The 26349-nt window shown below is 38.2% G+C and overlaps 1 protein-coding gene across 4 annotated transcripts in view; it reads left to right on the plus strand.

Annotated features, from left to right (window-relative positions):
* EBF1 (EBF transcription factor 1) overlaps positions 1 to 26349 on the plus strand; it is a 398831-nt gene that overhangs the window by 24088 nt on the left and 348394 nt on the right. For all 4 annotated transcript variants that reach the window (XM_004587484.4, XM_036496965.2, XM_012927679.3 and 1 more), the window contains exon 6: positions 1465 to 1533. In XM_004587484.4, the coding sequence (XP_004587541.1) occupies positions 1465 to 1533 (69 nt within the window). The remainder of the gene's footprint in view (positions 1 to 1464; positions 1534 to 26349) is intronic.

Here is a 26349-nt window from a genome sequence, read left to right on the forward strand (position 1 = left end):
CTTTGGGCTTTCTATTCCTAGAATGCTAGTGATAGCAAAGGGTGGGCTCAGAGGAAATAGTTTCCTCAGAACCAGAAAAAGAGAGGGCTGTTTAGTTGATGGTGTGGTTTTTGTAGCTGTTTTTATTATTATTATTATTGTGATTTTTTCAAAGGAGATAACAATTATTACCATTCTTTTTGAACATGAGAGAGACAAACAGAATTAGCACTAGGTTTGGAAGCTGGTTCTGTTCTCAGAGATATAGTTACTGTGAAGAGAGAGCCATCCTCCCACTTTTGGTGAAATACTCTCTGTGCAAGAGTTTATTCCATGTCATGAAGTGAAGTTCAATTTTATTCTTTCCTGCAGTTCACTAAATTTAGGTTGTGTGATTCACTAAGCCTGTGTGTATATGTAGGTATGCATGTGTAAGAGGGAAAATATGTATTTTGCTTGTATACATGCTAAAGTATAAACCTTGGATAACGTCTCCATATTCTGGAAGGATCATGCAAGTGTGTTTATGGTGTGCCCCAGGGGACATACTTTTTTATTTGAAAACAAGTCTCAGAATGATAGTTTTGTGTTGATCATGGGTACTTTTCAGAACGTGAATCTCTCATCATCTAGAAGCATGTTAGTTAAAACAAAACAAAACAAAATAAAACAAAACAAAAAACAAAAAAAGCACCTGTCAGCCTGAAGGTCACAGCTGGGTGGTGTTTTAGTGGCAGATGCTTTTCTTGCCTGCCTCTGGCTGTTTCCTCTCTGATCTGGTATAGAGTGTCCATTGTCGGGGCCATGCTAGCCATTGGATCCACGGCCCATAAACTCCTGCAAAACTGAAGCCGTGCCAGTGCAGGCCTTGAAAGCCAGAGGAATATGAATCTTCATTTAAAAAAAATCTGGCTTTATGCTTATTTTAATTTTTGTGCTTTACGTGTCTTCTTATGAAGATTATTCAAAAACAATTCGAGCTTTAGAATTTTTTGGAAAGGCTTTGGTTGAAGGAAATGCTACCCATAGAAGAGAATGGCAGAGGAAAAGGACTTTGTGTAATACAGAATGACTGGAATGGGAGAAGTCGCTCATACCTCTTTATTAATACATCCCACACAACTAATGTGATCTTGAGGGAAGCATGTTTGAGCCACCCACAACCCTGAGTGTTCTCGTTGGGTAGATGTAATCACAGTGTACTTACTGGGAGGCAGTGATGGGGAGACCTATCTCAGTGCTGTCAAACATGGCTGTTGGAGAGCCTCTCTCCCGGCTTCCTTCTTGGAGAAGAGAGAAGTTTAGCCTGGCCGTTAACCCATAGGTGACCCAAATAGAATTTTCTGTCCCAGGGATCTGTTGTGCCAGGTATGGCTTTGTGGTAATTCTAGCATTTGCAACCCAGCAATTTGAACCTTCTGTCTACTGAAATGATGATTTTACATTGTAATGGTTGTACTAAATCCTTTCGCTTTTGCTTCATAGCCGCTGTTGTGACAAGAAAAGCTGTGGCAACCGAAATGAGACACCCTCAGATCCAGTGATAATTGACAGGTAGGGAGCACTCTTCTTTCACTGGATTCTTATTCCTCATTATAATGAAACACCTGCCTCGTGTCGCTCATGGGCGAGGGTTAGGAATGTATGTGGCTGAAATTTGACTGTTGGTCTTGCTTTGCGCTGCGCCAAGCAATTGTGATTCCTGGGAAAGCTATATGGAATGTTCTTTGGAGGCCTGTTTCTTGGATTGCGCTGGTTGTGTGTCTGATTCATGCTCCTAAAGGAATATTTTTTTCATTCCTGACTTTCTATGGCTCAACTCTCATGCTGTGCCAGGAAGCTTCAGAAATAAAATAATAATAGTTTTTGATTTATGAAATGTAGTTGGGTACTTATAAATATTTAACTTTTATTTGAAAAATGTTTGAATCATTATCATTTTTAGCTACAGTAGTTCTGTTGGACGTAATCCATCTACATTTTAAGGTTTTATTTATGCATAAAAGCAGTTTAAAGAGATCTGTGAACCAAGATTTTCCACTGTTATTTCCCGGGTTTGATTGTAGCTCATACTGTATTGTAAGTTGATTAATTTATCCTGCTTATCTTAATTATTGTGTTTTTATACAGATCCATATTACTAATCTGACATGTCCAAGTAAATCACTGTAGAACAATAAATCTGTTTTATTTGTTTGGTGTAATTTTGAATCAGTGTGAGCACACATTATGCAAAATCACATTCCAAATATTCATTTTACATTTTAATTATTGAAATTCATTGTATGGAAACATGTATGATAAACCATTTGTTACATAGCATTACTCATTGAGAATTAAATGGCCTGGAAGCTTTATAGATACTGTCAATTGTCAGTTAAGCAAAGAGCTAATATACTCTACTAGCTGGAAAAAGGCTTACAGATAAGACAGAACTGATCCCTCACTGAGGAAACCAATAGCCAAACTCCTTTTTGGGTTTTGGAAATAATAACTTTTGATAACAACAGTGAGGATACCTGTCTGTCATTTCAATTCTTCATCTTTTGGGAACTTGATTATCATCTTTCAGGTCATAAGAACAAAATCAAGTTTTTATTTTGCTTCATCATTGCTTACATTGAGATGGATTGTTGATTTCTGACAATTATATATTTTTAGATGTAAACCTAACAATGATAACCAAGAACTTTATCAAGGTTACATTTAAATAGGATATTCTAAATAATCATCTCTCCCAAATATTTATTGTTTTTTTTTTGCTTGATATAAATATTAGCATTTCATTTGAAGTTAAGAGATGAGGCTAATGCTGTTGTGTGCTGCCTATGGAATTGGGGTAGCATATGCATCTAGAAGAGCAGACGTAGCATTCATGTACTTGACTTTTCTGCAATGGAAGATGTAAGTTGTCACATGCATAAGATCAGAAATAAATCTATTCTTTAAGCTCTTTGTTTCATATAATTATACATCTTAAAAATACCATTTGTTGTCTTAAGAAAATTTTCTTATTCTTTTATTAAGAAGACAGTGTTTTAATTAAGGGCAGTACAAATATGCCTCCAGACTTTGAAATTATAAGCATTTTGTTCTATGACACAGTTTCTTTTGGTTTAAATGATAACAGGAAGCTTACCTTGCCACCCGCAGTGAAAACACTTTTTGCTTGTGAATGGGTTAAGCTTTTAAGTTCTTCGTTTAGTTTTAAGCTGTGACTCTGATATAGAAGGTTGATATGACTGTGGTTTGAATAACATTTGATTTTGACCTGTTCCTGCGGGTTGCGATGGCATAAGAAACTTGACTCAGCAGCACTGTAATTAGCCCAGCCTGAGTTTTTGAAACAGGATTGTGTTACCTGGATTGCATTAATGTGGCTTCTATTGTTGCCGCCTTGCATCTGTCCCAGTAGGGTACTTAAAACCTTTTCTTGGCTGGGGTTGTTCAAACATTTTAGGCAGAATAAGTACGCACTTCATGCTGTTGGTGGCTTTAGAGATATTGTTCATGACATTTATCCTGTTCATTTTTTCTCGTTTGGTTTGACAAAGTAGAAAACAGTGTGTAGCGAATCCCGCTCTCTTAAGATAGAGTACTTTAAAAAGGCCTGAAACACAGTGCATGTGCATAAGTTCCAAAATAGGTTTATTTTCTGACTCTTGCACTGTCCCTCTTGAGCGTTATTTTCATGCAGTAATGCCAGTTGATATGCAAAACCCCATTTAGCTATTTTTATTTGCATCCAAGTTTTCACAACGTATTTGTCCTCCAGTCTGCCAAAGGTTCTAAAAGCTGCAGCCTTGTCTGTGGTGGTATGTGAGACTCCCATTTTTAACAATGAAGAAAAGGAGTAACAAGAAAAGGACTTATGCAAGGAAGGACAAAATAGAAAAGATTTTTCAATTCCATGAACTTGCTGCAAAGGAAAAAAAATGATGCAACTGTGTTTAAATTTCATAGTTTCCAGTTGGATTCTGTGTTACTGATTGCATAATATCTGTGTTGTGTGCTTAGGGTTTGATTTGTTTTTAGACTAATGGATTTGAATCCCTGAATATTTTGTAAAAATAGCTTATGGAGGCTGCATTCAGTAGCAATAGTAACTTTTTTTTTAACAAGGTGCCTACAGTTTGCAATTATAGAGCTTAGTATATAGATAGTTGTTGGCGTTAAAGTTTAGCTTAATTTTAACATGCAATCACCTTTTGAGCACCAATGATTCTTAGCTCTCATTGCTTGTCCTTCAGAATTTGGAAGAACACTGCTATTTTTATCAGTCCAAAGACTTTTAGCAGTGGTTATTCAGGAAAACTATTTATAGGATGGATAGAAGAAGCTTTCTGGTCATACGGCAGTGGTGCAGGGCAAGCTATTTCTGTGTTAAATTTTGGCTGTATTCTTTGCTGCTAGTGATTTGGGGAGATCAGCTTGGCATATTCTGTCAGAAAGTGGAATTAACAAAATCAGCAGTTGCATACTGTAATGTAGAAAATAGGTTTCTACTTCATTCTAATGGCATGCAACAAAGTAAGAAAAATATGACCCACATTCTTTCTACAATTGTACCAATTTGTCAAGTCACTTCAAAAAAAGTTTATAGGAAAATTGCTGTAAATGTAGGAAATGTACATCTGGACTTGACTGCCAGATTAAATTTCTGCCTGATGCCAGATAGCTGGATTATGAGGCACAAAACCCAGCCTGTACCTAATGATCCAGATATTTGGGCTGTGTAGACATGAGAAAAGTCAAATGTGTTAGATTTAATAGCTGATGACCAGGAACTAATAATAGCAAATTGCATTACCGCTGATGTAAGGGGCTATGTGTAGTTATTATTGTTAAAGTAAAAAGCAAAAAGTGACTGCCAGTTATTAAATTAAAGGAGAGATTGATTTAACATATTCACGCAGTAACTCATATTTGAATTTAAAAGGTTTGCAATAAAATTCATGTTTAGAAATTGAATAAATTGTAGTTTTATTACTACATTGGATATCCTTGTGTCCTAACCTTTTTCCTTGGAGTTATCTTAGTTCAATAAATAAAACCTCATTAGACTATTCCCATTTCAAGGACTTTATTAAATTTTGCAGGAGTAATTAGCATAAGCTGTGCTAATTTTTCTGGAAGACTAATGAGGGAGGTTCTTAATTAGGTTTACTTTGTAAGAATCAGAAAAGATGATAATGACAAAAGTCACATAGGGTAGTCTGAATTGGGAACCCAGTTTTTCTGAATCTATAAAAAACTTCCATTTCCTAAATGGAAACTTCTTTAAAAATGATTGGGCTGAATATATTAAATATGTAGACTGTTAATTTCTTAGCGATTTAGGATTAACACCCAAGCTTGATTTCCCTCACAAAACTCCATATTTTCCTAAACTGTCTTTGAGCAGTGAATGCAGATGGTTTTACAAAGCACGTTTTCTTTCTAAAACTTCTACTACAGCATTGCTTGCACAAAGAGGCCTGGAATATCCAGCTGTATTTGTGGTGCTTCTCTTCAGTAGGACAGGGTAGAGAGAAGCTCAGTGTGTGTGTGTGTGTGTGTGTGTGTGTGTGTGTGTGTTTGCGTGCCCGTGTGTTGACAGTTTAGGAACAGTGTGACCAATGTAATTGTGAGACTACGAAGTCCAGGGAGATAGTAAGGGCCCAATTCTTCATTTCCTAGTACTGTGAATGCTTAGGTGTTAACAAATACATTTTAAAAAATGAATGGAAACCTTAAAGGATGAAATTTCTTCTCAAATAATGTTCTGTCTGGTGTGAATTTAGATCTAGTCCTTCCAGGAAATAATCAGTAAGCTGAAAGTTTTTGATTTTTCAAAGTTGATATTTAAAACATGGGTTCAATTTTGGGTTTGCTTGTTCATAACTTTGACAGATTTGCCATGTCTTTGTTTTCCACTTACAAGAATACCAGTATCCATGTTTATAGTTATAGCATATAGGCCTTGACATGTGATATTAAAATAATACATTTTTTTTAAACATGAAAAACCTACTCTGTTTGGAATTACTTTAGGCTGTACTTTTCCAAGGGTCTCCTAAAGAGAAAGAAAGAAAGAAAGAAAAAGTGTATGCAAGTATTTGTTCTTTCAGAATCATACAAAGATCTTCCCCATCTAAATTACTTCGATTTAGATTACACTATTTTTTCATTGTTATTGTTGAAGTGGAATTTTCAGTAACAAAAATATTGGAATGTCCATTTTACCTGTTGATTTTATGTGGTATATGTGCATGATCTGAACAGAACTTAGCCAAGTTTGGGTTGTTCAGGGAAGGAATCTTAATGAAATTTGTTCTTCATTTAAGAGATATGCTAATATTGTTCAGAAAATTACAGTGTTGACTTGTCACCTCACCACACTAATTTTATTTTTTATATGGACATTATTATACTTAAAAAATGTTAAAACTGAAAATGGAATTAAAAGATAGTATATATTTCATAAGCTTCTTGAAGACCCAGGATATCTGTATGTGTACATCTAACTGTATAATAGCTCAAAATTTAGTGTTAGATTATATATAAATATATAGAGAGAGGATAAATACATTATACACACACACATTTTTCTTTTTAACCATCAGGCAGGGTTAGGATATATATTCTTGTAAGATTGCAAAGGCATTTGGAACCCTCAGAAATGAATGAGTTGGCTTCCTTTTATCACCAGAGGTAAATTCTAAAATTCATTTGAAGTTTTTTTTTGTCATCCATAAAAATGAATTAATCAGCCAATATGAATGTAAAGATATGCTTTTATTGATGTTGCAAAGGAGGCTTTTAGTCAGAGTTCCATGTCTTCATTGCCCTTTCAACTCTATTATTTTGGTCTTCTTCCAGTTTTTGGTAGGACCAACCACCAAACATAATCATTCTGTATAAAGAACTAGAAAATGTAAATGTATTTCTCTGAGCAGATTTACCCCCTGATTTTTCTAACCTTGAATGCTCGGTTAAAATAAAAGGAAGAGGGATTCACTTAAAAATTGCTTTAGGCAAGATAATTGCAGTCCTTTTGGTTGGTTTGAGAGGACTGCATTTTTCAGAAGTGAAAAGACAGCATCGACACCAGGGCATGAATTTACAGCTGTTTGTTAACCCTAGTGTGTTTAAACATTTGTTTTCTCAGTGGGAATTCATATGTGATTATTAGCGATGAGACTTATGTGAGTATCATTCTAAATTTTATCACATGTCAGATAATACCATTATGAATATGAGATGAGCCCTGTACATTTGTGTGCCGTTTGCTACCATGATAAGAAAATAACTAATACAAAAAAAAAATAAAAAAAAAAGAAAATAACTAATACAATAAGCTAATAGCAGGGTATATTCCATTTGCTACCATCTATTCCCAAATACACAACCAGGATACATTAAAATGCATTTCAAATATGCTGACAATATATCATAATGCAAAGTACTTTTACATGGTATAATACTACTGCAGACACTGTATAATGAACAACAGTGGTTTTCCTGTAAAGGAAATAATGGCACCAACTTCCAAGAAATGTATTTAACGGAGCTTCAGAGAATCTGCGGTGTTTGTGTGCCTGTAGCGTGGCCTGGGTGTCAGCTGATGCGGTGGATGTTTATAACATGTCATCGTAGCCTTACTTTTGTAACAGAATTGAGAAAATACAGAAAACCAGTACAAAGTCCCCAGTGTGTCATATTAGCAACTTTGCAAATCAGTTTGTGATGAGAATATGTCACTCGATTAGATATACTTTTACTTTCTAATAGAAGCTGATTAGAATGGAACAACCACCTGTCCCTTCCCAAGCATGATTCTCCATTGATAAATTTCTCTTCTCTTATTTCTGTTCACTGACAGCACCAGACCATGCTGTCCAATAAAAATTGACCAGATTCTAAAAATTCCACTTACAGGTTGTAACATAGAGATGATATTTTTGGTGATTTTAATTTGTGTGAGATGTTATCTGAAATAGATTGGTAATTCTTTCTTCTCACTCCTCTGCTGCCCTATTCCTCTCTTTACAAACTATGTTAACTGTCTACCGTCCAGAACAATGTAAAAGTGACTTCAGTACTCCTATTGTAATGAGTGAAATAGGTGAACTTTACAGTTCTTTCGTTGCTTGCTACCTTTGAGGGTGTGAGTAGATGCAGATTAATTTCCCTTCAAAACTGTTCTCCAGTTACCAGTCTCTCCAGAAGCAGATGAAGGCTTTAATGTTACAGCATTTATTATGATCGAATTTTAATTGCCCTAATCCTGCTGAAGTGTGAAGCTGAAAGAATATCTGTATGTGTGTGCATGTATTCTTCATGGGGAGGGCAATCAAGGCAAAAAAAAAAAAAAGGCTCTGTTGTATTTTCCTTGGGGTAGAGGAGGGTGGCGCATATGTCAAGTGATGCAAACTTAATGAAGCTGATTGTGGAGGAGACCATGCCATTGGCATTTTACACATGCAAACTGTACCCCATTTTCAGTGGGAACAGGACAGCCTCCTGTGTGTATCCAGAATTTTTATTTTTGGTGATGAAGTGCTCTGGTTCCAGTTCCAAATACGCCCCAACCCTACTTGGAATGACAGCTAGACAAGCTGGCAAATTCTATAGCTTGATCCCACACAATAACCTTCAAAATGGCCCTTGGTAACTATACCATCCTTCTAACTGTTTGAGGCACAATAGTTTTGTAATATAATATAGAGTGGTAGTGTTAGCCAACACATCTTTAATAAGATATTGTTCGCGCCTTTGCCATATGCTCCAGTGCTGCCTCTCACTTGGTGGGCCTTTTGATTCCTTGCAATAAGATTATTTCAAATACTCTAATCCTGAATCATTGACATGAATACAAAAGCCTAGTGACATCTAATAGATGCCTCTTAGCTTTGCTTTTCCTCTTGTTCCTTTGCTTTTTCTTCTCTTTTTACCTGACAAAAAGCTTATAGACACTTGGGTTCTGTCTCTCAGTAGCAGCATGGGGGGCTCCTCATGAAATATAAAGGAGGAAAAAGGGCTGACAGAGGCGCGATAAGCTACAGAGTAAAGGGCCATAGATTAAAAGTAAATGCCAGTAAATCCTACCCGGTACACTCACTTGTTCTTTTATTGTTTTCTTTAACACTTTCATTGCCACGGCAGGGGAAAAAAGAGAAAAATCATCATCAAACTGCATGGGAGCATTTGAAATCTGGAACTGGTCACCGTCTATATTTTAGAGGGATTTGACAAAATTCTTAAATTTTAGCCCTTGTTAAGGTTGTGATGCTTTAAAAAATGTATCAAGAATCTCTCAAGGACATGTTTGTTCATTGTTTACTCAGTCGATCAGATATTGATACAGTTTGGAGTTGGTGCGAATGATTCCTTCTGTAGGGGGGGAATACTGCAGGGTCAGAATCCAATATTTTCGAGGTTTTACTAACTTTCCCTTTTTAAATCGATGAATCAAAAGGTGTCCAAGTGAAGTGTGCAGATTAGCTACTGATGGTGCACACCAAGGGGCTGGGTACATGACTGGATATTTTTCTGGTGGTCAGAAGTTGTTCCTCTTTCCACCTGTTCAAAATGGCTATGATTTGACCAGAGCTCTTGTATAGACTGAAGCACTTGAATATCAGATAATCATACTGCTTGCAATCTCTTTATAGCTGTTTAGTAAACTATTAGAATTCCTCTTGTTGCCCTGTGAGTATCAGAGCGAGGCTGAACTAAGGCTGGGAGCCAACAACTCAGTCCAGAGATAGAAAGCCAACACAAGTGCTCTCCATTTCTTAAAATATACTTTTTAAAACTTTCAAAACTTTAATTTCTTAGCAATGTATTTGAAAGGCAGAGATGCAGAACAGACACAGACACGAAGAAGTCTGTTATCCTCTGATTTACTCCTCTGATATCTGCAACAGCTTGGGCTGAGCCAACCTCAATCCAGTTCTCCCACATGGGAGGTTGGGTGTGAACTCATTTAACTGTCATCATTGGCTCTTAGAGTTTACAGGAAGTAAAATCACAAGTAGCAGTGGAACTTGAACCCATGTACTTGATTCAGGATGTGGGTATTCCAAGTAGTGTCTTAATGGCTGTACCAATGCCTTCCCCTTAAAATATCATTTTTCTGAATTGTGGATGTATTATCAGTTCCCTTGTAAATGCAAAATTGATTTGAAGAACTCTGGACATGCATTAGGTGTGGTTACACACACACACACACACACACACACACACAGTCATTACAGAGACCTCTTAATTTTTTTTTGTTTTTGTTTATTTTTGTATTTCACCTCTTAATATTTTTAAAAATGTTCCTTAGAAAAGAAAGTTGGCTAAGTGTACCACTGATTATCTTTGAACTGATTACCAATGGTATGGAAAACCAATGTCTCTATGCCATCTTGGGTTTTTAAGAATAGGTTTATTTATTTACTTACTTGAAAGGCAGGGTGATGGAGAGAATAGAGGTGAAGAGAAAGGTTACGTGAGATCTGAATCAGGAAACAGTAATTCTAGTTTGATGTCTCACGTAGGTGACAAGGATCAAAGTAATCGGGTCATCCTGCTGCCTTCCCAACTACATTTGCAGGAAGCTGGATTTGAGGTGGAGCAGCTGGGGCTGCAACGGAAACTCTGACGTGGATTATATAACATGTGGGGCCACAACGCTGGCCCTTGTTGATGTTTTTTTTATAGCCAGATTTTACCTTTTGCTGTATGGTATGCATTTCAGAGAATCTGAAAATTGTGGTCCTGCTTCCAGTGGCTGTAGGTGTGGGAATGCCCTATGCTGGCTGCCCATGTGTTCTCATTAAGACCAATATCCAAACATGGCCTATGAGCACCTTACATCTAAACCACCAAAGCCCCTTACCATGTAAGTTGGATAATAATTTCATCTCCGAATGGTACTTGTAAAAGGTGTAAAGTTCAGAAAATTCTCCTTGTAAAAATGTGAGTGCACAAATGAACTTCATTTGATAGATCTGTAAACTGAGGCACACATCTCAATAGACTATTGTATTAGTAACAAATTGAGGGTTTAGAACTTTTTAGCTCTTAGCTCATTTGTTTCCCCATCTTTAATTGCTCAGTAAAAAAAGCAGTGTTTTCTATATTTTATAGCATTTGTTTTATTTTACTTAGCATCCACAATTAGTTTTTCCATGTATCACCTTTTGCCTAACATGTTTTCTTAGTGGATGCTGCACTTTTCTTTTTCAGATTAAAAATGAAATACTGATTATTGTACCCTTTGCTGAAGCAAAACTGGATATCTTGCATTCTCATTTAATCTGATAAATGTACTACTCTGTTTTCATTAGGAATAAGCATGCACTAATCCAGAGAGAAATCTTGGAGAAGGCATTGCATGATGGAAAATTGATAGATTTTGGAAACCATTGGTGAGGGTTTAAGTCCATTTGCTGCTGCTTGTCTGCACCTGAGTAAAATAGGAAAGTCATTTTGAAGAGTTGTGAGTTGAATTAGCTTGAACTGAGTTTGGCACCTAATAGCTGCTTAAAATCAGGCAGCTCTTGCAGTTTGACCATAATACATTCTACGTGGAGTATAATTCTTAATGTGATCCTTGTCATGGGGCTTTCTTTCTTTTAATTTTTAATGATTTATTTATTTTTAATGTTGTAGCTATACAGAAAGTGGGAGATCATCCCCAGAGGCCTGCAAGTGGCCACCCTGAGGCCAGGCTGAAGCCAGGAGCCAGGAGCTTCATCCAGATCTCCTGTGTGGGTGGCGGGGGCCCAAGCACTTGGACCATCTTTCATTGCTTTTCCCAGGCCATTAGCGTAGAGGTGGATCAAAGTGAAGCATTCAGGGTTCAAACTAGTGCCCAAATGGGATGCCAGCATCCCGGGCTGTGGCTTTACATGCTATTCCACAGTGCTTGCCTGGAAACTCTTATAAGTGTCCTTATGCCAGTGAAGTTAATCTTGGGGGCTGGGTCTTCTTGGATGAGAATTCACTTGCCACAAATATTTATTGAGCCTCTATTATGTGCCATGCACTGTTTTTTGGGTTTGGGCTATAATAGTGAAAAAGATGTCCTGCAGTTTCTGGCGTTTTGGAGCTTTCTCGGTGTCCCTGATTGAGAAAACAGAAACAGATTGAGAGAGAAAGAGAAAGGAGGGGTGGGGACCAGTTGAAATGATTGATTAACGTAAACAAAAAATACATCTTTTATTTTTAAAAAGAATACTATTTTAAAGTGAAATCATGTTGAAGAGGAAAAATGTCCCCAGATTAAAGCTGTCTTTTAGGTCACACCCAGAGATACTGAACTTGGGTAATCTGGTGGCTTTACTGTAGTCCTTTGAGGCAGTTCACATACTGGATCAGGCAGCAGGCTATGGAGATAGACAACCAAATCCAAACCCAGCTCTGTCAGTGCTGTGAGACTATAGGCAGTTTAACTTCCTAAACCTATGATTGTTCATCTATAAAACAAGGATAAGAGTAATTATTGCTAATTTATATCCAAGTACGTAGTACATGGAGATGACTTAGCACAGTGCTGGGCATCTAGTGCATAGTTATGACAAGGCGAATTGTTTTTAAATGTTGAAGTGAAGATATCTCTTAGGACCTTTCTGGCTCCAAGCCTTCTAATTTTAGTTCCTGGTGATCTTGCCGAACACAATGAGGCAGATGACTTCTTTTGGGGGCAAACTGGAAGCCAAGAGGACAATGACAGCTTGTGTTGGTTGCCACCATATCCCCAGAACTCATTAGAGTGCCTTGTTCGTGTGTGTGTATGTGTACTTGTGTGTATAGTAGGTGCCTTGGAATGTTTTTTGTGAAATGAAAGAATGAATAAAAAAGGAGTTTGAAATTTGTTGAATCTGGTGGACATTGCTTGGCCTAGAGACAGGCTTGCTACAACTACACAACATCGTGGAATGGCACTGCCATAAAAGAATTATGAGAAACAGAAAATTGAAGATAAAATATTAAATTTGTTACACTTAAAAATGTTAATCTACATGCGATTACCATGCAAATCTTCTCATTGCTAACTGTTTAATTGATCCAATAAATCACGGGGTAGACAAGTAAGTGAAAAAGCCTGCTACTGACATTCTCACGACACATTTTCAAGAGTATCTTCTGCTAACTAGAGTGTCTATTACACACACAAACTTGAGTTTAAAAAATAACACATACATTTTGCATCTTTTACAGCCCAGAATATTTTAGAGTTTGAGGGAAACCTTACTTAAAAAACAAACAAACAAACAAACCAAATCTCTGACCTCTCACTCCTGTGACAGATGTGAAACTGGTGATAGGGTATCCATGTTTAAGTAATGCTGGAAGACTTAAGAATTTGTCTTTTCTTGTGGACATAGTATTGACAAGCTATTCTGGTGACTAAAGGGTTAATGAATTTTTTTTTTGTCACTCTATTTCTCTGGTTTCTCTTTCTCTCCTCCCTCTCCTTCCCAGATCCTCCTACCTCCCACCCCCAATCCCATCATGTGCCTGGTTGACTCTGAAAGAAGGGCTTGAAGTTGCCCACGGGGCATCCCTTTTCCCAGCCTTCTTCAAGGCCACCTGGGCAGAAGGGAGCTTGCCTTCTGTCCTTAGGACACAAAATCCAATCAGGCACCAGGACTGCCATCTCTGACCTGTGTACCGGGAAGAGGGAGGAGAAGCAGGAGGCCTGCCCATTTGATAGGTTGCATCCGTGTCTCCTGGAGGAAGGAAGTTCTCTCATTTTCAAGATAAGGTGTCATTCAGGAGAGCAATGTGCTGAACTAATCAGGTTAATTGAGAGGCCCTGGATTGTCCTTATTGAGCCCATCTCTTTTTCTTGCCACAGACAGATAGGGCAGACAGCTTACAGATAATTTTAATTTTTCCTCGCAAAGCTCATGAAATCTGTAGGCAGGCAGAGAATGTAGGCTCAGACGAATGTCATTCAGGCTATTTGAACATGAGTTCTTATTGTAGAACTGTGCAGCGTTAAAAAAATAAAATATAATAACAAGTTATCAAGATTGAAAGATGAGGATGTTTGGGTATCTGAGGCCATCTTTATAATTTGTGTAATGTTAAAACGATCTCCGTGCTTCACTCACAGCAGACCATTGGAAATTCCTTCCTGGTTGTTTTAAGTTTGAAAGTTTAACAACAACCAGAACAACAACAACAAAAAAAACCTCAGTGTGGTGTGTCATCAGTCACAAGCCATGTTTCGATTCTTTGGCTTCCCACCCGGCCACTGGGGCTGTCGCTCTAATCGCGTCTCGCCTCTCAGGCCTCCCTCTGGAGCAGCCCGGTGCAGATGGAAGTGGGGCTGTTCCACTGAGTTTCATAAAGGGCGGGGTCTCCCTCTTGCCCACTCAGAATGATTTGTCATAGTTTAATTTTAAACACTCTCAATGACTCTTCTTTCTTTCTACCCCACCTCTTTCCCTCTTTTCACTGGAAGTTCCAGGAATGACTTTAATTATCTCCACCATCAAATTCTCATTCCTGCCTCCGTGAAAGTGTGTAGTCGTAGATTGCAGGGATTATTTTCTTTAGCACTTGGGGATAGAGAAACCGGTTGTTTCAAAATGAGAACCAGCTGCTTCCACAGAGCCCTCATTTAATGGGGAGCCACTTTGTACACAAAGCCCTCGCTTAGGTCAGTCATTACGGCAAACCCCAAATCAGCAGTGTTTGGTCTATCACCCTTTATTAAATGTCGAGCAAGGAGTGATTTAGCTGATATGATGATAATAATAATAATTCAAAGTAAACAACCCACCCTACATCTTTAGTTTTGCCTCAGCTAAACACTCAGGTTTGGAAGGAATATTTCTCAAACTTCTTCCTAGGGTAATTATAATCATAGATTTAGCTTATCACTGCTCTCTTAGATGGCTCAAGGGTGCATGTGTGTGTGTGTGTGTGTGTGTAGCTTTAACCCTCTCTAAATGTAGAAGATAAAATTAAGCTCATCTTTCAACATAATCTTTTATCTGACAAGCACAATAGATAGATGAAAGGTAGATGGCCAAGTTGTGGGTCGCATTAATAGAACCAATCGGAGGACAGGGATAACTGCTATTCTCAAACATCTTCGATGCCATCCCGAAAATAAGAATGAGGGTGATGCACATATATATTTTGCTGTCCTTCTAGCTTGTAGAAATTGGTTTGTTGTCATGCCCTGTTAATCCCTAGCAACACCAAATTCAATTTGAAATGAGAATATTTTCACTATCTGACTGTACAAAATACTTTTGAAGCATGCAAAGAGAAAGAAAAAAAGCATCAAAGACACAAAAAGCCATGGTAAATAGTCAGTTTTGAGAATGATTTGTCTTTAAAACCCAGGTTGCATTTTTATAAGATAAATGAATTTTGGGGATGCAGCATTTACTAAGTGAGAGGCTGAAGGATAAATAAGGCAGCTTCACACAGCATTTTACAAATCTAGCTTAAGCAAATTTCAGCATATAGAGATGAGAAATTACTTTGCATTACTATTAAAAATATGTGAGTTAAAAATTATAACATGCTTTTGGACATTCACATTAACATAGTATTTAGACATTGGTTCTCAGAGGGAATTTGATCAATAACCTGAGCATATATGTGCTTTTAATTATTTTTATTTTTAGGATTCCCATATTGAAATACACTTTGTGTAAAATCTTATAATTTTTTTTTGTTTACCAATTTATATAATGTCTCTTTAATTCAAACTCCAGTTCTATTCCATATTTCCTGTATCTGTTCTTTGAAAAGATTCTGTGGGTTTTTTAATATAAAAAACAAATAACTGTTATATTTCTAGTCACTCAAATTTGAACTGAATTTTACTTCCTGTTTCAAAGGTCAAGGCAGGCTGACCTCAACAGCAGTGTGGAGGCTGCTGAATTATTCATATCATTGACTTTGTGTCAGCTTCCACATTTGTGGAGAGGGATGTTTTATTCATTTATCTCATTTAGGGTTCTTCTCTGCACCTGTTTCTACCATTAAGTACCCTGTAATTTGCATTTGATGCTAATTTAGTTTCATATCAGCCTGGTCCCCCCTTGTTAATTTAATTTTCTAAGACCCTTTTCATTACAGTAGAACTGTTTTCCTCTTTAAAGCAAACATCTATACAAGTAATTGTATAAACTGCCTTTTAAATAATATCTTTTAGAAGATTCCATCGTTTAATTCGTTAATTCCTATAATTAGCCATGGTTTGATTAATGTTTCAAAGGGTTAAATTAAAATGCAGAATTACTCAAATGCATACTTGAATAATTTCTTATATACAGCAGTGTTAGCATTGTACTCTTCCTGATAATTTTCAGAACAGTATGTCTTAACTGCAGTAATTTTCTTTATTTAGAGTGCTGTTTAGTTTACTAATAGTAGTTTCTTCCAAATTACTGTGTACTCAACATTACTTATGAAATGTTAGGGTTTTTTTCTTTCATCAAATTGCTGAAAGACAGTGGCTTAAAAATGTTTCTGCAACATGAATCATGACATACCCAAAGTAATCAGGGCATAATTAGGTATGATTCCTTGATATCTCATCAAACTTTGGTCTAATAAATTTCAGGAAACTGAGTTATCTTACAATTCTGTTTCTCTTACTGATTCTTGACCTTCCCAGTAATGGCTGGGGTGAGCTGTTGTCTCCATGGGTACCCACTGGGCTGTCCTCACTATCTGGATACTTGTGGAAATGAGAAGTTGTTTGAGGAGACTTGATCGAAATTGTGGAACCAAGTTAGGAGTGGCCTGGTCCCTGGAATGTCTGCCAGAGATTGACTGTCATGAGAGCTCGCATCTCCTACAAACCAGGTATATAGCTCTTCCAATTGTGCGGAAAATAATTCTCTCTTCGTTCTTTCACTGGAACTGTTTCAAGGGTTCTAGACATGAACAGGTCAGTATCTCTGATAGGCTCTCTCTGTGGTCAGAATTTAAAACAGGGATAGGAGTTACATGTGCAAGTGCGAAGGAAAGTCATGGCTGTTGCTGAATACTACTGAAATATGCGATCACACCTTACAGTGACCCTTCCTGCTAGTACATGTGGTTAGGTTGATTTGTTATTTTCCAAAAGAAAAGTCTATTTTCACTGAAATTTTGTCTAGTTGTTCTTGTTTGTTCAGTTACAAAAGACTCCTACATGTAATCTTGTGATTGTGAAAATGTGCAGAGGATTCTCCAGGCTTCCTAGTAGACAGTTTCAGTGCTTTAGTTTTGGTTTAAGGAAGGACTGGGCGTGGACTGGACTTGGGGCTTCCTAAAGGTCTCTTCTTTTGAAGAACTTCTGGGCTATGGCCCAGCACAGTGGATTTTTCAAATCCTATGGTTTTTTTCTTTTTTTTTTTTTTTTGGGTTAGCTTTGGGCTTCTTCTGATGAATTTAAAACAATGTGAGAATTTTCAGGAATGAAAAATGGGATCTTCATTCATTAAGAAAATATTTACTTACTGACTTCCTCCTCTTTCACCCCCTCCTTCCCTACTCCTCACCCCTGCTCCGGATTTGCATATTCATTTTAGTTTGAACATAAGTCTGTGAGTTCCACCAGAAAAGTCTCCTTGAGGTTTGATTAAACAAGCCAGGATTAAAAACAATAAGGAGTATTTGTGGTGCTCTTAAGAATGCAGGAAAGGTTTTCCCACCCAATTCTGACTGATGCTTGGAATTCCACATTCAGATCTCATCCCTCTAGCTAAGAAACTTTGATCTTTACTAAGTTTGGAAATGTTAGTACTTTAATTCTATCACTCATAGATCTCTTAGAGGGAGTGAAGTAAGTATCTCACATGGGTTTAGCGCTTTTTAGTTTGCCAAGGTTTTTGACTGACATTATTTTTTCTTCCATGAGAACACCGTAGGATAGGCAGGGTTTTTGGTACCCATTTCATGGATATAGAGAATGAATCATTTAGCTTCATCAACCTAATAAATAACCTAACTAGATTTCAAAGGCAGTTTTTTTTTTAAGAATTTAGGTTCTGGTAGGTAAAGCCCAATTTACATTTGAACTGAGGGGACTTTCAGAGATCGTAGCCCAGTCCGTTCATTTTAACAGATGAGAATGCTAAGGCCAAGAGAAGCACTGCAAGCTTGCCCGAAGATCTAATGAACCTCAGAGCCAGGAGAATATGCCAAGTCCCTGGGCTCGGATTCCAGTGGCTTTTCTGCTACTACCCTGGGCCATCTGGGTCTAACCCTGCGCTCCATTTCACCTTGTGTAAAATCTGCCTCAGGGAAGAGTATAACTTACATTTTCTGGATTTGGGCTTTATATCTCCAACATGGCCTAACATTGTGCACCATGCACCAGTTATGTAGTTTCCAAGCATTTATAGCAGTCATAGGGGAGAAGGAAGCTACAGAATAATATCCTATCATAAAATATTAGTTTATGTTTAAAAGGTCACATATTTCATTAATTTGCAACTCTGCTTATTTATAGTAGGTCAAAGCACTGTGCAAAAACAGTTTTTGTTTCTATTTGTCAGAAATCTGTCATCAATAATCATTTTTCAGTGAGAGTTTTATAAAAAGCTCTTTTTAATCCACACACCTCTCGTGAGTTGTTGTCCCTACTGCCTTTCTCTGGAAGATACTGACATCCATAAATATTGAACTTGGCAAATTCCAAAGTAAGTCCTCGTTTAAAAAAATTATCTTGTAGTTAAATCTAAAGAAATTTAATAAACCTTCCTTTCCAAAAATAATAATAAAGGAAATGAGGCTTTGTGGTAGAATACGATTCTGAAAAATTCATAGTGAAAGGGGAAAAAAAGCACATTGTCCGATCTACTTGAAACCACTTCCGTGTGTGATTTTTGTCTTTGCTGAGCATAATGATCACACTTTTTGAACTGCCAAGAAAGAGCAGAAGTTATGGGGATGGCACTGAGAGGGATTATTATCCCCTGGCATAGTCTCAAACTGAACTGCAGGAAAATGATTTCCGAAAAGCAAAGGTATTCACCTCATCAGTTGGAGGAGGAGACAAGTTCTCAGCAGCTTTTGTGTTTGTCAGGATGTGTGGGAAAAAAAGAAGTAACAATTGTTTAAATCTCTGAGTTATATGCCACTCTGACCCCAGTAACATGGGTTGATTGGGGAAAATTTGATTTTTCATTTTGGTTCAATCATTTGGTTTCAATGTTCGATGTGTCTGATGTGGTCAAGTGCTAAGTCTATCCTGTGTCTGCACTCACTGTCTGGTCATTTAGGGCCAATGCTCTAAAATTTAAAATTTATCTGTCTTCTCTTTTCCTTCTTTCCCAAATTGTCATCAATTACTTAACAAACTCAATTTTTTTGTACTCTCAAATAGTTTGATATCAGAACCCAGAAAGAATAATAATTTTTTTTTTTTATGTACTTGAGTTGTTTTCATTTGCAGAAGGGATGAGGGCAAGAACCTGTTGTGCTCATTGCCCTTAAGTAGGGAAGACAAAGGACTAGTATGTTTTTTTTATTCAGTAAATGTTTATGAAGCAACTACGGTATAAAACACAGTATTAGCTCATTTACTCAACTGGGGACTACTTCAGAGATGCTTATGGTACGACCAGAATATTCACTTTAGGAAATTACATTTAGTATAGAATACCCTTCTTTTTGCTAAATCACTGTCGAACTCATTGAGTTATTCAACTTACTCCTACCATTACCTGGTCATCCAAGGTCACTGTCTCACCTTAAACCTTCAACCTTCAAGATTTAGTGTAATGTTTAGTCAGATTCAGTGAAGGTTTCTGCCCTAGTATGCTAATTTTCAATCTTCAAGGTAGATACCTCTGTTATGAACACTGATTCAAGAATATTTTTCTATCAGGTATCAAGCATGCTTTACTTCTGATGCAGGCCTGACAAATTTCATTCTGAAGTTAAATTTTTCATTTATAATGAGAAGAAAAAGTAATATGGTATAGAACGTTGAACTAGGACCTAGGAGACCTGGCTTCCAATACTGCCTCTGCTGTTATTCAGATGCGTGAGCTCCTTCTCTCCACTTCTCTGGGTTTCAGTTTTCATATATATAAAGTGAAAAAATTGAACACTTAGGAACTGTAAGATTTCTTCTCTCTTGAAGATTTTAATCCTCTGTACTCAAATCTGGTCACCTCTTCTAAGATTGGACAGTAGCCTATTATTAAACCTTTGTTTAAGCAGCAACTATTATAAGGTAAATAGTAATTTCACAGAATTGAATAACCAACACTATTCCCAATTGACTTAGACTCTTGTATTACCTAGATCAAGGTTTATGCTAGGTAATAAGAAAAGGTAGTCCACCACTATTACTAAGCTCACCTCTATTAACAAGATCTTCTTGAAGATGAGGGGGCTATTGGGTGAGATCATTAGATAATGTACCTTACAAAGTTAATTGAGTTTGTACATTTGAATTTATTGATGGCATAACTTAGGCAAGATAGGGAAAGGATCTGGTGGAAAGAAAATTGTAAGGTAATAAAATATGAGATAGATTGATAAGCACATTTACCTACCCAAGGCTATAACTTATGCAACTTTCATAGCTATTTAACTGAATGCTGTGATTCAGATTTTCTTCCAAATGAAGCAGCCTAAATGTTCCTATATGGAGGATTTACCCTGAGTTGCACACAGTGCATTCTCATTAAATAATTTTCATGGTGAACATAGCCATTTGACATTTATACTTTTGGAGTATATTTAAAAGCAAATAATTGAATAGCTTTAGAATGAATGTATGAAATTATGTCATCTTTTAGTATCCTGTGCATGTGTGATAACATAGCATACTTCCTTAAGCTTAATTAAATAAGAATTTCATAAAATCTTCAACACCTTTTTGGTTCTGTGCACAGAAGGACTAAGAAATAAAACCTTTTCCTACATGTGAACATTTATCTATCCATCTATCATCTTTCAAGTTCTAGATTTTTCAACTCCTACATACAAACATTGTAATATTTTGACAGACCTCAAAAGAAACAAAATTGTAAATTTCATGAATCATGATTTTCTGAGAAGTCCAGGTACAGACTTGGAGCTCTCAGGATATCCTGTTTTTCGTTTGTTTTTCTTCATTTCTTACTTTATGTCCAATAAGCCTTTACTTTAGGCAGGATCTAGTGTTAAGACAAACCAACTACAGAACTAATATATAGAACCTTAATTCTCAAGAAATGCCCTATAAAAACCAAAAGAAATAAGACTAACTATTAAAAGAAATCCATATGTCTCTGGAATTTTTATTTAAGTTTATATTAGCAATAATGACCCTGGTTCCAGGGAATTCAGTAACGATTAATGACCAGCAAGGGGTCACTGGCCCCATGGTGCTTTGGGCCAACAACTCCTTCCAGTGTGGACAAGAACTGGTCATTTATCCCTAGGAAATTCCCTGAGGCGAGGTCCTTATCCTCTTGCCATCTGATTGTAATTTAACTTCAGCTGTTAAAGGGCCCTTAGGAGCAAAGATACAATGAGTTCTGCTTTCAGTATTTCAAAGAGTTGAATCTTACCCTGCAATGCATATCATCTAATAGAGTTGTCACAATTAAGTTGATAATTTTATTCCTTTCATTCTGGAGAATGCTTCACTCATTTTATATATATGCATCTGCTGGTTAGTATGGGTGTAGCATGCATCCCCATAGATGTTAATATTCACATTCCTGTGTCTGAGAGTCAGGATGGAGATGGAGACACACACACAGATAGAAATGGAGTAGAGGTAGAGAGGGTGATGTTCAAACATCCAGTGCAGGATTATAGGAAACTTCAGTGACTTCAGTTCTACTTGCACCTTGAAAATATGTAAAATGAGAGGCTAGACAGAGTACAATTAGCCTTTTCCTGTGTTACAAATGACTGAGTGGCATGGTGACTAGCAGTAGTGCTTGTGAGTTCTGTGTGTTATTGCTGCAATTACTGTGATGATAGCTGATTATAAGAGCCCACATTGATTGAGTCACAACTTCACTAAGTATTCTCCTATTGAATCCTTACATCTCAGTGTAGCATATCCTTTTCTTCTCCCCATTTTATAGATGAGGAAAATGGGGGCTGCAGGAGGTTAAGTAACTTACCCAAGGTCAACTGTGATATTAACTGATGGAGCTAGGGTACTACCCCTGCTGTCTCTGACCCCAACTATTGGGGCCTTAATCACAACGCTCTTCTGCTTCTATGTAAAAACTAACATTTCCATGTTAGCACAGCCTTTATTTGATGCATTTAGGCAAATATACATCCTTTACTGGCATAATCACTATCCTTTTGTTGGTCATTGTTCCCCTGGGCTTCCCTCAAACATGGTCAGAGGTGCCCTGGACTTTTAAAAATGGAAGAAAGGCCACATGGCCCTGCATAATTTGACCGAGACAGCTGTGCAGTTGGTTGTTTCATTTAAATTACAACCACAAGAAAGATGTGCCAGGTTTCATTGACACAAGGCTAAGGGCAGGAACACAAGACCGTTTCCTGAACCTGCCCTGGGTTACTGCCAGAGGTAAGCAGCCAGGCTCCACAGGGTCTCAGGGACCACTGAAGCTGTGGCTTGCCTCACCCACACAGCGATCCCTCTCTTGGCCTCTTGGGAAGGCCGGTGGCTCCAAATACTGGGGGAAAAGGATCTGTCTGTCTCTTAATTCCAGCTTGGAATGGCTGACCCAGACAGGAACTTGAAGACAATTCAGCTGAGAGGGAGAAAAACAAAGGTGTGGGAATTAAAAGACCAGTATTGCAAGGAATCTTCCTAACAGGCTGTGGTCCAGATTTAAGAGAAACCCCAAACTGATTTGCTCGGGGCTGAACACCAAACCTTGTAACCACAGAGGAGGCTTGGGGAGGCATTCATGAGACCAGAGAAGACTACTTTTAATACAGACTCTGGTACAAAGTTTCATGTGTGTATTTTTGCTGTGGGTTTTCCCCCCCTGTGTTTTGGAATTGAGTTTGATAGTCCAAAGGATGGCTTTCTTGTGTAGTATTTTTCTCTCTGCTTTGAGATATTGGGAGTTTTTCCAGGACTGTGAAACCACAAGCATATGCCTACATGACATATGATTTCTTCTTTTTTTGATGGTATTCTTAGATTGTATATTTTCTCTCTGTTAAATGGTTTTTATCATCACTTATTTTATTTCCCATCTCATCTTTCCCAAACTTCACTCATGGTGATTGTTACCCAAGTCAGCTTTGGTTTTATTAAAATGCAGTGTCTTGCTGAAAGATATTGAGTCTTCCAGAAAAGTCCCTGATGGTGATATAGATATATCTCCCCATGGGAGAGTGTGATGAACCTGCATGTATGTATGACCACTGTACACCTAGGAAGGTTTCTGTCAGCGTGCCTATCTGATACAACTTTTCCTCTGTAGCTATTCCGAACAAAGAGATCTATTTTAAGTCTTTTTTTTTTTTTACTTTAACACATTATGATAAAAGGGGGGTGATCAAGGTGATTTTTTCCCCTTTTGCACAGAAAATAAAAATTATAACAAAATGAATGAGGACAAACTGCGTGCTGGGCGGTACACGTGATTGTGCACAACTTCACGTGGGGCTGAGCCCCCGAGAGGCCCACAGTAAAGGGGGGGGTTACACCGGTCTCACGTCCCTGCTGCCAGGCCTCTCAGTGCTGGCTTTGTGGGGACTCATGAATTACTTCTTAGAGTCGGGGCTCCATGCTATAAATCCCGCCGCGGTGCCGAGCGCGCTGCGGGCAGCAGAGCACAGAGCGGCCGGCGCTGTTTGTGTTGTTGTTAGCGACACGTAGCGAGTTCCTCTCCAACGGAAAGGCCCCGGCTCCAGTTTGTCGCCAGTGAAAGCCGAAACGAGAGTCGCACATGTGGAGCAGGAGCCCTCGCCGCCTGCGGGTGGGGAAATGGGGGAAGCAGCCCAGGCTGTGGCGCCCACCCGGGCATTTGTTTGGGGGTTGGAGTTAGGAAGGGAGGGGGAGTGTGTGAGCAAAGAAAATAGCCAGAGGGGAAACTAGGAAGACAGCGCTCTGACCCTAAATGTTATATCCCCACCCCCAGCCCTCACTACATCTCAGGGCTTGTTTGAATATTCCAGAGGACTGAAAAAAAATATACCCTTTGTAGTGTGGCTTCAAAATTGATATTTTTTTCTTTCCCAGGATATCCTGTGTCTGTCTTTGGGTGGGTTTTTCCTGGGTTGGTTGGTTAGGAGACGTCTCCTATCTCTTTTAGAGGTAAAACATGAACAAATGTAAATGTAAGGACTTTTAACACTTCGCCCCTTCCTAACATTCATATAATTGCTGTTAAGCCACACTGAAAACCCTGGGGCCTGGTGTTCACCAGGGTAAAGTTACATTTCACAAGCAGAAAATTGACTCACCACTTAGGAAAATTGGCTACCAATTATGTGTCAAAGGCTCTAAAGTCAGACCTGAGGTTTTCTTTTTGCCAGAATGTGGAATTAAAAAGAGCACAAGGCACCCAGCTTTGTCCCCAGGCTGCGTCCTGGAGCAAGTTCTAGTTGTTTCCTTCTTTTGAGGCAGCTCCTGGCCCTCAGACCAACCTAGGACCAGGACCTGCTAACAATACACACAGGTATGTAAAAAAATACGTCCTGGCGTTTTTGGAGAAAGTGGCTTTTGCTTTAGCACTGTTGACCCAGAAGCTCTTACAGTCTGTAACTAGGGCTCCTGGGGCCAAGAGGAGCTGGAGAAAGGAGGGGCTTCTGAAAGCCACACCGCCCAAATCAGGGGACATCTGCTGACTGTGGTGACACGCTCATCACACACGCACCATGTGCAGAGCCCATTCTGGAAACGCACTGATCCTGTCTTTGGTAGGAGGAGCCACCTGGGCAGGAGGGGAGATCAGTCCCCGGAGGGAGGATCACTGGTCTCTGGGAGGGGCCAGGGAGGACAAATTAAGGCAGGAGAGAGAAAAAGAGGAAGAAAGAGAGGGGGGAGGAGCAGAGGCAAAGCAATAGGGGGAGTGAGAGTGTATACGTGTGTGTGTGTGTGTGTGTGTGTGTGTGTGTGTGAGAGAGAGAGAGAGAGAGAGAGAGAGAGAGGGGAAGAGGGGGAGAGAAACGGACAGACTTCTTTGCCTCCCCCCCATTTATCTTGTATCCACTTTCTGCATATACATACCTCTTGCCTTTTTTTTTTTTCAAGGCCTGCCTTGTGTTCTTGTTGGAGTGGTTTATCCCTGGCTTTATTTGTAATGCCTTGAAATTAAACCTTATTTAGCGGTTCGTTTTCTGCCTCTAGAGGGAGAGAAAGAGAAAGCCTCAGGACTTGCCAAATTGCGTGAACTCGCTGGACAGTGCTGGAGAGTACAACCAGGATGCAGAATTACACTGAAGATTATCCCAAGATAAGCACCCCTCCCTCCTAACACCAGGATGTTATATGGAATAATTTTAGTGAGAAAAACCATCCTTATTTTGCCTTCTGGGAAATCTTAGCTAGCTATTTCTGTTTGATTCTAACTTTGGACGATTTCCAGAGTTCTCAAGAACCAACTATCTTAAATCCTCAGTGATCTTGACAGCAAAGACTGTTTTGTCTAAAGGACAGCAGTTCTGGGACTGAATCTCACCCAAAATATCTAATTTCAATTCAGCCCTGGCTTCTTAACTGGAACAAAGAGGAGAAAGAGTTTATAGTTTGCAGTATATTTTATTCACCTCCAAATCTTTACTGGGTTAAAAAGCATGTGTACATGCAAATGTTCTTCCTTATTGAACATTTCAGAACACATGTAGATGTATGTTTTAGTGACCAAGACTGAAACATTTTGAGTGGATTTCCCCCCCCTCTATAATTCTAGGTTTCAGAATCTCACAGGCTCCCTCAAGTGATGCTTAATTAGAGAAGTCTTCCATCCACTAAGTATTTTCTTAAATGTATAATTGATTGTGCAAGGAAGGAAGAGCTGCAGGGATGGAAATCATACATCATTTCATTATTAATGGCAATGACTAAATAAAATGCAGACTTTGTCATGCTAATGGATTGTTGAGTTTTAGTTTAAATCAGAAGCTTTTTTTCTTTACCATTTAGGGATCATTTTAGGAAGTTTATTGTTTAAGATACTGATAAATATATGCTAATAGCAGGGTGAAAGTCGCACAAAAGAGCCAAGTCAAAATCTAGAGTGGTGTACTGTAGTGATATAAAAATGATTTGAGAAGCCATACTTGTTGCCTTTTTTCAACCTGTGAAGCTGGTGTGTGTGTGTGTGTGTGTGTGTGGGTATATATATATATATATGTATATATATGTATTTTGAATCAGGACTTGCATCCAGAAGGTGTGTATTCAGCACTTGCTGTATATTGCTCCCACTGAGAGACCTGCCAATATTCTCTAAGAACAATCAAAGTGAGTGGAGAAGT

This window comes from Ochotona princeps, chromosome 19, assembly GCF_030435755.1.
Source record: "Ochotona princeps isolate mOchPri1 chromosome 19, mOchPri1.hap1, whole genome shotgun sequence".
NCBI lineage: Eukaryota > Metazoa > Chordata > Mammalia > Lagomorpha > Ochotonidae > Ochotona > Ochotona princeps.